This window comes from Pinus tabuliformis, chromosome 7, assembly GCF_031772625.1.
Source record: "Pinus tabuliformis cultivar Carrire ecotype Pingquan chromosome 7, CPIR1, whole genome shotgun sequence".
Lineage (NCBI taxonomy): Eukaryota > Viridiplantae > Streptophyta > Pinopsida > Pinales > Pinaceae > Pinus > Pinus tabuliformis.
In genome coordinates this window covers 1,106,144,575-1,106,160,322 of record NC_142293.1, presented here as the reverse complement: position 1 = coordinate 1,106,160,322, position 15,748 = coordinate 1,106,144,575, and the positions used below count along the sequence as shown (strand labels likewise).

Genomic DNA, 15,748 nt, shown 5'->3' with positions numbered 1-15,748 from the left:
CATGGTTTCAAGGTCAAATGATTCTTCGCAGAATCTGATGAATCTCTTCCCCTTGGGAGCCATCTTGTTGTATTTAGCCAACTCTATAGGATTAGTCGACATTGTAACCTTAGCTTCCCCAAAACACCAAATGTCAACTTCTTCCAACATCATCTACAATTTGCACTTTCAAGATGTAAAGTAGAAAGATCCCTTTGATCGGTCACAGTCTAAGATTGAGACTAGTCCTTCCTGCAACTTCTAAACACACCTCAAACAAACAAATCAGATCAGCTGCTCTCAAACATGAATACTCCAATCACTACAGTATCCTAGGCATCTCACTCACATCTCCTCACAAGCACTAATCTCTCAAATCCTTGGAGACTTCTAGGAATCTCAGTTGCCGAAATCCTCTGACCACGCCCTCTTACATGCAACAGCGCACTCCAGACACAGATCTTGGAAGATTTCAGATGCTCAACATCAACACCACATTAAATTTTTCCTCTGGTAAGCAAACCTACAATCCTATAAACCCTAGGTACTAGAAAAGAAATTAACCTATTAAAATCTTTCGAAGAAATGCTATATCTACAAAGTTACAAACATATCAATAGCTGAAGATTACTACTGCAAACTAATATTGCAGCAACCAAACACATAAGCATAAATTTTCACGTAGCAAGTATCACAGCAAAAATCTAAGTAATTAACCTACTAAAATCATTGGACGGAATGCTAGATCTACAAACACATCAGTAGTAGAAAATTATTACAGAAAAAGCTAACATTGTGGTAACCACTCAGAATCATAAATTTTGCATTGCTCACAAAAAATATAACCAACCATTCCAATGGTATGCCCTGTCCCTCCTTTATAAATTAGGAGAGATGTAGGGATACAATGCATGTAGATGTACATGCAACCCTAATAGTGCACCTAACTTCACTATGTCAAACCCAGTGTTCCACGGGGACGCGTCCCCCAGGGTCGGGTGCACGCACCCCTCACACCCCACGCACCCGGGACAGGGGGACGTCTGGGGAAACGTTTCCCCATGTCCCCTTTTTAGGGAGACGCGGGGAGACGCAGGGGGGACATTTCCCCAGTGTGGGGGACGCGACTCCCCAAAAGGGGGACGTCTGGGCATCCCCCCTCAATATGGGCTATGCGTCCCCCATTAAATTTGCTTGTAAACATTGATTTATGACAGGGAAAACGTAGTATTTGACCATATTTCCCTACTAATGCTATGCAATTCATGGTAATGTTAAATTGTTAAAGTAAAAGGATGAAAATGAAAGATAAAAGAGAATGTCACTTTTACTTAAATTTTTAACATTACCATGAAATGACTTAGGATGTTTGAGAGTGGTTCCGACCTCATTGGATTTCATATGGAGAAAGTAGGATTTTAGATCTCACTCAAAATCCAGCAAACTTAACAGTTTTTCAGGAATTCAGGATTCGATGGATTGCAATGTTTCCATTGCATTTTGTCATGTACAAGGGTATGGAATTTGTATTTAATCAAGAGCACCAAGCCCTCTTTGTACTTTAGAGTGACTTTTAGACCCATCACTCCACTGTTTTTGATTTTTAGTTATATCAATTTACTATTCCAATATTCAGATTTCAATATCTACTATAATCTATTTTGCTTAGTACTAATTAGATTCTAGAATGATGAATGATGAATTCTAATTTTAAATCAATTTAGAATCTAGAATTATGAATGATGAATTTAATTTTTAAATCAATGTAGATTCTAGAATGGTGAATAATGAATAATGAATATGGATTGGAGTATTTCATTATTGAATCTCGTGGTCTATGGATGAATCATGTATGTATTAGTAAAGATGATGAGTATGGATCAATGTATTTCATTATTTAATTCAATTATGTATGTATCATTGTATTTATGCTTTCATTATTGAATATGAAATTGAAATATATATATATATATATATATATATATATATATATATATATTAAAAAGGAAAAAAAAATATATACCCCGACGTCCCCCCGTACCCCCTAAATTTCCCTAAAATTTGAGGGTACTCCCACACGTCCCCCTTGTGCGTCTCCCCGCACCCGCGTCTCCCCGTCCCGGAGTCTTGGTGGAACATTGGTCAAACCCTTCCCTAGTCCTATCTAGGGAAAGGGGCCCAGCCTGCATAAATAGATCACCCAATATAGTGTGAATGCATTAAAGCAAGCATCTCTCTCCTAGGAAACTGTGCCCTCAATCCCTTGATTTCCCTCTTCAAACTGAACAAAAATATCAAAATTTTCTTGACTTTGTTGATATTTTCCATTTTCAGACGAAATATTGCCAATATATCATGATATATTCAAAATTGGAAAAAGTATGATCTTTTCCAGGGATATTATCGCTCACTAGGGTACATTACTACATTGTGATATATCATGAAGTCCGCAATAATTTCACGATTTTTACAACACCTCTATTTACATCACTGCTACTGCTGTGCACCAAATTAACTTACTTAGAACAACGAACCCTTTTCATCTCTGCACAAGGATCAAGGTTGTTCAGAATTGTTCAATGTTGCATTGGATATGGTCATCACTGTTGTGCCATAACTATGGGGATATTAGTCCCTGAGAAACAAGTAAACTAACTTGTAGTTCAGTTGTAACAGTTTTGAAAACATGCTTCAACTTACCAACCGGTTGCTTCATTTTCCTTGTACGTATTCATGCACCATACTTTCACTGAGACATCCTTCTGCCCTGCACTAACATTCTAAGATGCACTCTGCTTCTCTATGTGTCGATCCACCTCCTGCACCTAAACCATTGTGTGGCACACTCTTATGCCTCAGTTTTCATGCTGCACCTTCTGCTTGTGCACATTGTTTTGTGCCTGTGCATTATTCTCACCTGTGCTCACCTTTATTCTTGTGCTGACCTTGCTTCAGCTTTCTTTTGCCTAACTGTGCCAATGCCATAGTGAATAGTCTAAGGTCTCCTACATCATTAGCTTTCATAGACTTTGACTCCCTTTTGCAAGAATTGAATACATTCTATGACTAGATATGGCCATGATACTTGTGCAAATTCAACTTTCCATGTTGTTAAAAAAAAAAAAATTAAATACAACTGTGACTAGATTCTAGTATATGCATTCGTCTCACTAAATACTCGTTGGCTTTTACAGTGACTAAATATTAGATGACTACATTGTTAATTAGAATCAAAGATGACAATAGGCATTACATTCTATGTCAAATTCTATCATAGTTATGATGCAATTTGAGTCTTGGTTTGAATGAGATCAATATTTAATCGAAGTATGAAATCAGGAGTCATTTTAATCGCAGTGTAGAACTTATGATGGGATCCTAACTGAAAATAAGTGGTCAGCATTCATAGCTACTGATTTGGAGCAGTGTGCATAAGACATAAATATACCAAACGTGGGTCATGCTGTGTCATGACATATCCCTGTCAGTATAAAATAAAAAAGTGTGAAAAATATGAAACTTAAGTTATATTGCAAATTCAAACTCCTGTAGAGAAAATGGTCAATTAATATTAAGTTCTTGAATCAATCCAATCCATTGTCTCCCTAAAAAATAGAGATGCCTAAACGTAGAGAAAAAATTTTGTACATCAGATAAAATATTCTGCCAAGAAAAGGCAGGAAAAATAAATAGTGAAAGGAAAAACGCAGTCTTTGCAAACAAAAGATACACTTAGAAGTTATTATTAAAGAATTATAGTCATCAAGAAACTGCTTTGCTCCATCGAATGCTACTTCTAATTTCTACAACAAATGCTGTATAGGAAATCTCAACAGATGACTCTAGCAAAATATATTGCAATTTGATTGTCCAAAATGGTGATGAACTGATTACAGAAAGTGACTAAAACAAAAGAACACTGCATTACATCAAATTCTTGCCCCATATGTTTAGTGTCAGAGCAGCTTCTGCAGGCGAGGCCGATTACAGAACACACGACCATTGATCCGTACAAAAGTCACGATACCCAAAGCCAGGCTAGCCCAGAAAGCAGAAAATATGAATCGCCGTGCATCTTGTCTTCCTGTACTACCAAGAAAAACATCCAGTTAATAACACAAATACCTGATGTTCTAATACACTTTTTCTTGAGAGAAACATAGGATAACGTGTGCTCTTTTTGTGTCATTTATTTAAGTGATAGTTTTTACTATCTCACCTTGCCGCAGAGACATAGTCGCTAACACAATACTAGCAAGCACCAAAGCTGAAGCCAATGGAACTGACTGCAGAATGAAAGTACTTTTAGTATGACTAATCAACAGTGGTATATAATCTCTATGGTATGAATTGCATTATTGTTCATAAAAGAAGCAATGCTTGAACAAACATTGTTTGTCTAAACGCTGATTCCAAGAACGTCACGAAAAACATAAAAAAAATTAAAAAAATGGTTAAGGCATTCAGACACCTGGGAGTTAAAATCAACTTGTTCTAATGTGTCTCGACTCTTTAGATCAAGTGTGCTTCATTAGTATGCATTTGTAATTATATAATATGATGGTCATGATTATGTTATAAACATAAAGTAATCATATGTTTCATCTCCTCCAAAATACTAATGGCTATTAAATTTTAATCTATGGCTTTGGCTATTAATTTATGGCTTAACACACAATTGGCCCATGATCTCTATTTAAAAAGCATGGAGGGTCATTTGCTGACGATTAATTGTTGGAAAACCATATGTAAAATACTTTCCTTTTGCATCAATATATTGCCTCAAGTGGCCACTTTGGCTAGGGCCATGGACCGTTCCTCTCTAAGAGGGTTTTACCCACATTATACAGTGATGTCATAATCTTTGATATATTTGTGAGAGTGGTTTCCTTAATGCAGTTAACCTATGTGGATATACCCTATTTATCGAACATGGTATCAAAAAGCTTATGAAGGCTTTCTCACCATTCACCAAGATCCTGAGCCTCTATTGTTGCACGCATCAAAGAAAAGGACTTGTAAATTCAGCTGTTTTTTAGCATTTCTAGGTTGAGAGAACTGTTCCAGTACATGCAGTAATTCCAAGATATGGCCATTTATATCATATTGGGAGATACACAATTTCATTTTGGTTTTTGAAATCTCTTTCATATAGTTTTAATATTTCATTTTGGATTTTATGTTTTTACTTCAAATTTACATATGCTCTTTTGCCCTATGCTTTGTGCAAGTTTGGCAAATCAAAAACAAAGTGGAAAGTGTTTTATTTTCTACATATATTATTGGCACTATGTTTTCTGCTATCTTGGCAAATCAAAAATAGAGAAAAAAATGTTACATGTTTCAAGTAAAAGAACTAAAATCTTACCCCACTCTTCTAAAAATTTGGAATTTTTTCCAAAATTTGTTTGTTGAGCAGTTGTGTTAAGTTTTTCGCAAGCAAAAACCAGCATTTTCAAGTTAAGCACCCACTTCAAGGCAAAGAGTAACCTTGGCTCCTTTCTAACATTTGTTATATCATTTGTCATAGCTCACTTGCTTGAAAGTTACTGTATTAAAGTACAGATCTTGATTTCAAGTCTTTCTTTCTGTATGGTAGTTTTTGAAAAAATGCATGCAACTTTAAAATTATAACCTAAGAAACTGGATTCGTCTCCTAGGCCCAATGTGTCGCGAATCCGGCGAACCAGACACGATTTGGGCCGATTCGTGTCCGAAAATTGGGACACGTCATGTCCAATCAGGACACGATCGAATCTGGATTGTGTCCCCATCAGGACACAATGTGTTCCGATTTTCAGACACAAATCCGAAAAACAGTGACCGACACAGCATTATAGTGTGACTTTTATACCTTATTTTTTCACATTCACTTGTTCACTTTGCTATGGGTTTGTTGTGGGTGTTTGGGAGCAAGGAGCAAAGGGTGTGGCAGCATTTTCAAGGAGATTCAAGCAATAGGTAAGTGCAATTTTTCTCTATTGTTTTTGCATTTTTATTACAGCAGTTTGCATATGCATTTCTTTTACAAATATGTGCATCTTTGGATTTTTTTATAGCATTCACGGCTCAATCAACGTCAATAGGGAAGGGGCAAAGGAAGGGGAAGAATTTCCACATTGGAGATGCCCCTCCTCTCCCAATTTCATCAGAGTCTGCTACAAGTATTCCCTCTATTGCAAGTAATGTTGAGGGAAGACTTCCTCCCCAATGTAACATTGACAAATATCCCTTGTGGAAATATGTCACAAGAGAGCAAGGGTCACCCAGCAAGGTGAAGGGTGGAGGAAATGTGAGTTGGAAATGCAGCTATTGCCACAATAATTTCAGGAGCACAAATTTCCATGTGAAAGGTCATTTGTTCGCTTTACCAGGTTGTGAAACTGGAGTTTGTACAAATGTGTCTTTACCAAAGTGGAAAGAAATGCTAAGAGAGTTTAATGTTGGTATGGCAAATGTGGCTGCAAAATAAAAATAAAAACCAAGAATAATGACCCCCTTCCATTCTTGAGGAAAAGCAGCAAAAAATTTCCATTTGAGAGTTCTGGTGGGGGCAAACAGCAAAATGAAAGGCAATTTCACTTGGTCCAATGGACACGATTTTTCAAAAGGAGAAACAGGAAGAGTTTGATCTCACCATTGCTTTTTTTTCTATCAAAACTTCATATCCTTTAATGTTGCACACTCACCTCTATTTATTGAGATGTGTCAAGCTCTAACTCAAGGGGCTCCATCAAGGTATGTGCCTCCTGGGTCAAAGAAGCTTAGAACCATTGTTGACGAAGGCAAAAAAAAAGGTGAAAAAAATGCTTGAGCCTATTAAAGCATCATGGCCAACATCAGGGGTTAGTATTGTTTTTTATGGATGGATAGATCCAGAACGACACCCACTCATCAACTTCATGGTGTCTTCCTTGAATGGTCCAGTTTTCTTGAAAGCAGTGGATGCCCTTGGACAATACAAGGATGCCCAATATATGAGTGAGTTGTTTATTAAAGTTATTGAAGATGTCGGTGTTGATTCTTGTGTGCAAATCATTACAGATAATGCACATGTTTGCAAGGTTGTTGCCATGATTGTGGAAGCTAAATATCCACAAGTGTTTTGGACACCTTGCATTGTCCATTTTCATTGAACTTAGCAGTGAAATCTATTGCTTCTAATGTGCTTTGGATTGGTAACATTATTGAGGATGCACGACATATCCATAACTTTGTACAAAATCATACAAATGCCCTCACTATATACAAGGAGTACAACAATCTATCATTGTTGAAGATTGCGGATACACAGTTTGCCACTTCATTCATCATGTTGAAGAGGTTGAGGGAGATCAAGACCACTCTTGGGGCCATGGATATTTCATAGTTTTGGTCTTTTTGGAGAAAGACAGTTCAAGTAGCCTCTAAAAGAGTGAAGGACACAGTGTTAGATGATGCATGGTGGGAGAGGCTAGATCTACTTATTCAGATCATGGACCCTATCATTTCTTTGCTTCGATTTGCAGATACAGAGCAACCCATCTCAGGAGAGATTTATGAGGGATGGGATTCCATGATTGAGTCTATGAGGACCATTATTTTACAGAGTGAGTGCCCCAAGTATGAGACATCATCAGAGGCCTTCTTCACCACTGTACAGGATATTCTTGTTAGTAGATGGGACAAGAATTGCACACCTTTACATTGTTTGGCTCACTCATTGAACCCAAAATACTACAGCCATGAGTGGCTGAATGGTGGACCTTCCCGAAGATTACCTCCTCACATGGGTGGTGAAATCTCACAAGGGAGGAAAGATGCATTCAGGCAGGGTTTTCAAGATAGAGCATCCCTTTGATGAGGTGGAGGATGCCTTTGCAGAGTTTTCCACTGGCACTGGTTGATTTGCAGGATATGATCTGATTAGAGACGGGGGGCTAAGAAGCACTATTCTTGGTGGGCAAATCATGGGGCAACAAGCCTTCCTCTACAACAGTTAGCCATGAGGCTCTTCTCTCAGGTGACTTCATCCTCTTGTTGCAAGAGGAATTGGAGCACATATGGGAATTTGTATAGTGTCAAGAAGAGCAAGCTTGAGCAGTCCAGGGCAAAGACAATGGTGTATGTGCACACCAACCTCCGTGTTATTTGCAAGCAGAGAGATAAGTGGTTGAAGGGAAAGACAAAGATGTGGGATGTCTTTCCTGATGATATGGATCTAGACAATAGTGTTGAGTTGGCATTGGCAAACTTGGATCTCAATGATCCACTGCTAGAGCCTGTCAGATTTGATGATGGTGATACTGTAGAGGGATTATCCTCCGCACCAAGAGATGCAAAGACAACTTTGGATATAGGGGAGGAGGATGCAGCAGAGGAGAGCAGCGGTGACCATGATGATGAGGATAGTGATGCGATTTTGATAATGACTATGAGGATTGATGACTCATGAGTCATAAGCTACCTACTGCTTTGAGGATTGTATACTTGTAGTTGTTTTGTATTTTCTATTTCTATTTTCCATTGGCATTACACTACCTATGTAACACATTTTGATTTTGATGACTTAATGAGAAAACTACAATATCTTTATCTTACTATCTTGTCTTTCTCCTAGTGGATCATTGACGAATTGAATATGTATTATGATTTATCATTTATGTCACAATTGTATCCATATGCATAATGTTACTTTGTAAATCTTACATCTAGATGAAGATCTATGTTTGAAATCAATGAATTTGTATCATGAATGAGAATTTGTGTAAGAAATATCTAATTTTTAATATATATATATATATATATATATATATATATATATATATTTTAATAAAATAATATATAATGTATCCGAACATGTCCTATTCGGGGGGGTCAACGTGTCTATATCAGACACTCGAATCCCCGTATCCATCGGATCCCGAATCCCTGTCTCAAGTGACTTAGCTATGTAGTAGATGTATTGGACACCAACGGGGTGTTGGGACTCCAGTGGCTCTATATGCTTGGCAGAGTCACAACAGACTGGAGGAAGTTGGAGATGGAGTTTGTAAGGCCAGATGGCAACACCATGTTGCTTTTGGGAATGCACTCATACCCACCACAGACTGTTTCGACCCACAAGATGGAGGCTGACTTGAGACATGGAGACATTTAGTGGGTTGTGGAGTTGAGGATCTCAGAGGCTGGGGGAAGCCCAAGCCACCACATCCGAAGATACAGGCTATTCTTGACAGGTATCTAGTTGTATTTGGGGACATACCACCGAGTCAACCACCTGACCGGGGGTTTGAGCACACTATCGAGTTGGAGTCAGGAGTGCAGGTCGTCATCACCACCCCTTATCGACATCCCAAAGCGTATCAGGATGAGATCAAGAGGGCCATCAATGAGCTATTGGCACTTGGGCATATTGGGCCCAACTCTACCCCTTTTGCCTCATCAATTGTGCTAGTGAAGAAGAAGGACGGGTCCTTATGAATGTGCATTGATTACCGAACCCTCAACAAGAAGACACTAAAGAACCGCTAACCCATTCCTCGTATAAGATAGTTGATGGATGAGTTGAGGGGAGCTAAGTTCTTCTCAAAGATTGATCTATAGTCGAGGTACCATCAGATTCGGGTGAGGGACCAAGATGTCCTAAAGACAGCATTTCGGTGTTGTTATGGGCACTTCGAGTTCTTGGATATGCCCTTCGGGTTGACCAATGCACTGCTACATTTCAGTCATGCATGAACCACGTGTTTCATGGGCAATTGAGGAAGTTTGTATTGGTGTTCTTTGACAACATACTAATTTACATTAGAACTTGGGAAGAGCATTTGCAACACCTTGAGACAATACTGCATATTCTAGAGGCACAGTAGTTCTATGCCAAATTGTCCAAGTGCGAGTTTGGGCTGATCAACATGCTCTACCTAGGGCACATCATTTGGGAGGATGATGTTATAGTACATGAGGAGAAGATCAAGGCTATCTGGGATTGGCCAGAGCCCCGGAATGTGACCAAGTTGAGGGGTTTCGTAGGCATTTGCACTTATTACAGGAAGTTCGTGAAGGGCTTCTCCCAGTTAGCCGCACACCTCACAGACTTGACGAAGAAAGGGGCCTTCAAGTGGACCACTACAACATAGAAGGCATTTGATTGCCTCAAGGAGGTCATGAGTAGTTGTCTGGTGTTGGCACTTCCTAACTTCACTCGGCCTTTTGTGTTGGACTGTAAAGCATCAGGAGTGGGTGTGGGGGCCGTGTTGATGCAGGGGGGCACCCCATAGCTTTTGAGAATCAGAAGTTAGTGCCCCATGAGCTACTATACTCCATCTATGATAAGGAGATATTGGCCATGATGCATGCATTGGCCAAGTTGCAATATTTGGTGGGGAACATGTTTAAAGTCAAGATTGATCACAACAACCTCATGTTCTTTTTGGAGCAGAAACAATTGCAGGAGAGGCAGCAGAAGTGGGTGAGCAAGCTCCAAGCATATGACTTTGACTTTGAGTATGTCAAAGGGAAGCACAACGTAGTGGCTGATGCATTGTCTAGGAGGCCAGCCACTCTTTCCTTGATGAGCATTGCCCCAGATTGGAGGGTGCAGTTATTAGTAGAGTACTCCAAGGACAAGTTTGTGTGTGAGGTCCTTGATGGGTTGGTGACAAATGATCCACATTGGGTGATGAACAAGGTGATCTACAATCGAGACCGTATCTAGTCGGTACCCAGCTCCCCATTGAGGGGGAAGATTCTATAGGCTACTCATGACTCACCATTAGCAGGGCACCAAGGGTTCACGAAGACATATCGGGCCATTAGGGAGCGTTCTGAGGCAGGGTTGTGGGGGAGCGCCCCCCCCCCCACCTCTTGATCTCGCTCCCAATCCGTGCTCCAGGCGGCAGCGAGTTGGGAGCACGCCCCCAACCTAAAAAAATTTCTCCTTAGTTTTTTTGGGAGCGTCACTCCGGGAGCGAATTTTCCAACCGGGGAGTGGTCGGGGAGCGATCGCTCCTGACTGCTCCCCGGTTGGAAAATTCGCTCCCGACCAGCAGAGAGCGACGCCTGCGCAATCAAGAGAGAGGCGACAACAACGTGGAGAGGGAGGGAAGGGGAGGGAAAAAGGGAGAAAGGGAAGGAGTGGGGGGGGGAATAAATAAACCCTCTCCCCTCTCATTATTCACTTCATCCTAAGTGAGAGAGAGCAAGAGAATTTGGAGAGAGAGAGATTTTGGAGAGCAAGGAGAGGAGCTTGGTGAGAGAGGAGTTTGGAGGAGTTTGAAGAACTTGCAAGGGGATATTGGAGGCCAAAGAGGTAGGATCTACACTCTAATCTAGCAACTTTTTTTATGTTCATTGCTAAATAATTAAATAATTTTTTTTCTTTATTTCCCATTCCCATTCGCATTCCATTTTTTTCCAAATTCAACACTTCAAATTTCAAACATCATGGTTATATTGTTTGGCATTTTCTTCTTCTTGGTTCCTTTTTTGGTTATTATGGTGTTGGAGAGTAGAATAAGGAGGGTTGAAAATGAAGAAGGGGATGAAGAAGTGGGTTATAGTGGATTTGATGAAAACCCCGTAGAGGAGTACCTTGGTGAGAAGGAGCTGGAGGACAGTTAACATGAGTCAACTCAAAAAATTAAACAAGACCAATCCCCATTGTGGAAATATGTTAATAGGCCTGAAGTAGGGAAAGGGGGTAGAACCATTAAATTTCACTACCCCCATTGCAACAATAGTTACACAAGTTCATACACCCGTGCCAAAAAGCACCTCTACGGGAAAAGACGATGGGATAGAGATAAATAAATAGGAATCAAAACTTGTACAGGTGTGTCAGCAGCAGATAGAGCCAAATACATAAGGGAAGAGGAGGAAGCCCAATACAAATCTAAAAAATCAAAGGGTTTCTTTGAACCAATCTCACAATCACATGCACAAAGAACTCCTTCAGCATCCTCCCATGGCAATCGATATGGAGGCACAAGGCCACCAAACATCTCTTTAAGGCATAGAACCATATCATATTTCCTTGATGAAGGGTGTAGGAATGATGTGGATTCATAAGTTTACCGGTTTCTCTATGCATGTGGGATACCATTCAATGTTCTTCGCTCACCTTATTGGCATGAAATGATTTCTGCCATAAATGATGCCCCTAAAGGATACAAGAGCCCTGGTTATGACAAGGCTAGAATCGTTGGACTTGATCATGACAAAACAAAAATATCACATTCTTTGAGTAGAATGACAAATTCTTGGAATGAGCATGGGGTGTCCATTGTATTTGATGGATGGACAAATGTAAAAGGCAAGCCATTGATAAGTGTTCTTATTGTGTCCGTTAGTGGTGTCATCTTTCTTTCAGCATATGATTACTCAGACAAGTTCAAGACCGTTATCAACATTGCAGAACCATTACTTGAAACAATTGAACGTATTGGGCCATACAATGTCATCCAAATCATCACTGATAATGCTCCTAATTGTAAGGCAGCGGGAGCAATTATTGCGGATAAATACCCCAACATATTTTGGTCTAGGTGTTTGGTTCATGCAATGAACCTTTTGATGCCTGATATTATTAAGAACAAAAACCAACAATACAAATGGATTGGTGATTTGTACAAGAGAGGCAAAGAAATGATAAAATTTATTACAAATCATAGCAATACCCATGGCCTTTTCTGCAGTCACTCAAGATTGGAGTTGTTGAAGATTGCGAAGACTAGATTTGCTAGCTATTACCTCACCTTCAAGCGCCTCTTGAAGGTAAGAGAGTCATTGGCTACCATGGTATCAAGTCCACACTAGCAGGTATTAAAGGAAAGGGCTACAAATGCAGCTGACAAGCAAGGTTTTGAACAAGTGGAGGAGACCGCTCTTGATGGTCAATTTTGGGCACGTGTGAGGCAAGTATTGGAATTCACCAAGCCCATTTATCAAATGATTCGGTTTGTAGATATAGATAAACCAATGATTTAGGAGGTGTATGAGCAGATGGATACCATGTTGGGGCAAATAAAATATATTGTTCAGAAAAATGATCTCAACTTGTATACACTGATTCACAATTGTGCGTGTACACAGTGGAATAAACTTAATGTTCCACTACGTGCCTTGGCATATATCCTTACGCCAAAATACTACTCTGCATTTTGGTTGGGCCAACCTACACCTGGGGGTGGGGTTAGGGTCAAACCCCATATAGATGAAGAGGTATCTACAGGGTATTTGCAAGCATTAGACAAGTTGATACTTGACAGAGAGGAATGTGCTAATCTACGTCTTGAATTAAGCAGATACTTCAGTTGCACCGGTTTGTTTGGTTCCTTCCATGCAATGGAAGATAGAGACAAATTTGATGCTCTCACATGGTGGGAAGCATATGGTGGCCAGGGACTTTTGCTAAAATTGGCAAAAAACTTCTCTCACAAGTTGTAAATACTTCTTCTGCAGAGAGGTGTTGGAGCACCTACAGCTTCATACATAATGTGAGAAGAAACAGACTCAATGAAAATCGAGCAGAAGCTTGGTTTATGTGCACTACAACTTGAGGTTGTTGAGTCATTATTGTGATCGGGCTTATGAGGATCCAACATATAAAATTTGGGACAACCACCCAGAGGACGATAATTTGGAGGATGGCACTATACATCTTGAAGAACTAGAAGAAGAACTTATGAGAGAGGAAGATGAAGAAACAACCATGTAACCCCCACCATCTAGTAGCAGTGCTCGAGTTTCGAGTCTTGTTCCTTTGTTGTCGTTGCCTCCATGTACATCCTCACGTGGAGGGCATATGCATTCTGGTTCTGGTCTCGGGTCAATGCGGGAGGAGACTCCTAGAAGACCACCATGACCTACTCATAAATTAAGACATTATTCGTGGTGGCAAGAGGAAGATGTAGATCATAGATTTACTTGTTTTTTCTAGTTTCTAGTAGTTTTTATAATTGTTGACTCTTTCATATTTATTATGATATTTTCGTAAACAATATATGACAATTTAAGTTTGAAGTTTGAAGTTGGCAATGATAACTCATTGGTAATGAATTATGAATATGATGCTTCGTGAAAGTTGAAAGTTGTTTCATTTCATTTAATTTTATAACATTTTGTTTCATGTTAGTTATTATTTGTTGTAATGGTTACACTTAGCTTACAAGTACAACTTGGGTGATCAATGATGATAAATGTTATATATTGAATTTTGAAAGCTTGAAACTTTAAGATTGATGAATCATGATTCATGAGACTCAATATGTTGTATGTTACTAACTTGTGGACGTGGTTGATGAAGATTATAACTTCTAGATGATTGTTGTTATATGGTTCAATCTATGTTTTTTTATATCTAATTCATCATTCTACATGTTTTTGTTGACATATATGCATCAAAATATAAAAAAAAAAAATATATATATATATATATATATATAAAACACTCCAGGATTCTCTCCCAAACCGGGAACTTCTGAAAATGTCACTCCCACTCCCAAGTAACCCTGTTCTGAGGCATATTCGGGAGTGTGACACATGCGAGTGGAACAAGGGAGAACCGACACACCCTGCAGACCTATTGCAGTCGCTTCCCATTCCGGGGGGGATATGGGAGAGAATATCGATGGATTTCATTATCGGGTTGCACACAATACAGGGCAAAGAATGCATCTATGTGGTGGTGGACTGCTTCATGAAGTACGCTCACTTCTTTGCCATTCCAACTCGATACTCGGCCTCACAGATGGCTGAATTGTTTTTCAGGAAGGTGTTTCAGCTACATGGTCTCCCAAAGACCATTGTCAGTGTGAAAATTTGATGATCCTGAATCGTACTGCAGCAATTGATAATGTTTCTTCTATTTGTTAAATTAATCAAACAAATTACTTGTAGTTTCCTACAACAAATATCGAAACATATACACTGCACCCTTCATAAATACAATACTGTAGAAGAAATAAAAACACTTGAAGAATAGATGTACACACAATAACACACCGTTGTTTTTGGAATAATGTCCCTGAAAAAACCCAACTTGGGAAAATCGATGCAACAACCGAGGGTTTTATTATTATGCAATAGTAAATCTGAGTACAAATCTATGGAAGCTCAAATCGAGCTTTCCATACAGAGAAAATGACTGACAGAAGTCTAGTGAGAAAAATCTCACTTCCACCAGTGATCCGACACTAACTTTAGCTCAAGATGAGCTACTCCTTGCTGCTGCGTCACCCTACGCAGATCTGCGTCAACCTCACTTGGACCGGCGTCTCTCTCACTCTGCTAATTAGCTGCTACTCTGGAAACTTGATCTTTTGGCCTCCAGGCTCCCACTCCGTCTCCTGCCACTAAATCTCGACTTCTCCTCGGCCAATTTGGTGTTTAGCCTTGTATCCTAGTCCCATGGGATCTCTTTTACTGCCTATTAGCTTTAAGGCTGGCACTACATGGGAAATCCTAATTTTGGTTGCGTGGTCGCACTTCCCGACACCATATGCATCACTTCCCTCCGCTCATTTGAATCCCATTTATCACTTTTCCCATCCGGTTTCACAAAGGGTTAGCCTCGACCCCCCTTGCCCACACCTTGAGTCGGGCCTAGAACGATGCCCCGAAGGATGCAGCTAAAAAGAAAAGAAAAAGCATAATTTTGCCACTTACAAAAAGAGAAGTACCACAAAATGCAAAAGATGGCCGAGACATACAAATTTAGCATGTGGGCAAAAGCCAAACATGAACTCTACTCCTTATTTATGGTCATCCACCCTGGTTCCTATAGGCCCTA

General features: G+C 39.7%; 1 protein-coding gene across 3 annotated transcripts in view; it reads right to left on the bottom strand.

The window, feature by feature from the left end:
* Positions 1–3,484: 3,484 nt before the first annotated feature.
* Positions 3,485–15,748, bottom strand: part of LOC149251415 (phosphoinositide phosphatase SAC7-like) — a 321,376-nt gene continuing 309,112 nt past the window's right edge. For all 3 annotated transcript variants that reach the window (XM_089459423.1, XM_089459424.1, XM_089459422.1), the window contains 2 exons: positions 4,199–4,265; positions 3,485–4,063 (listed from right to left, as the gene is read on the bottom strand). In XM_089459423.1, the coding sequence (XP_089315549.1) occupies positions 3,936–4,063; positions 4,199–4,265 (195 nt within the window). In that variant the 3' untranslated portion in view covers positions 3,485–3,935. The remainder of the gene's footprint in view (positions 4,064–4,198; positions 4,266–15,748) is intronic.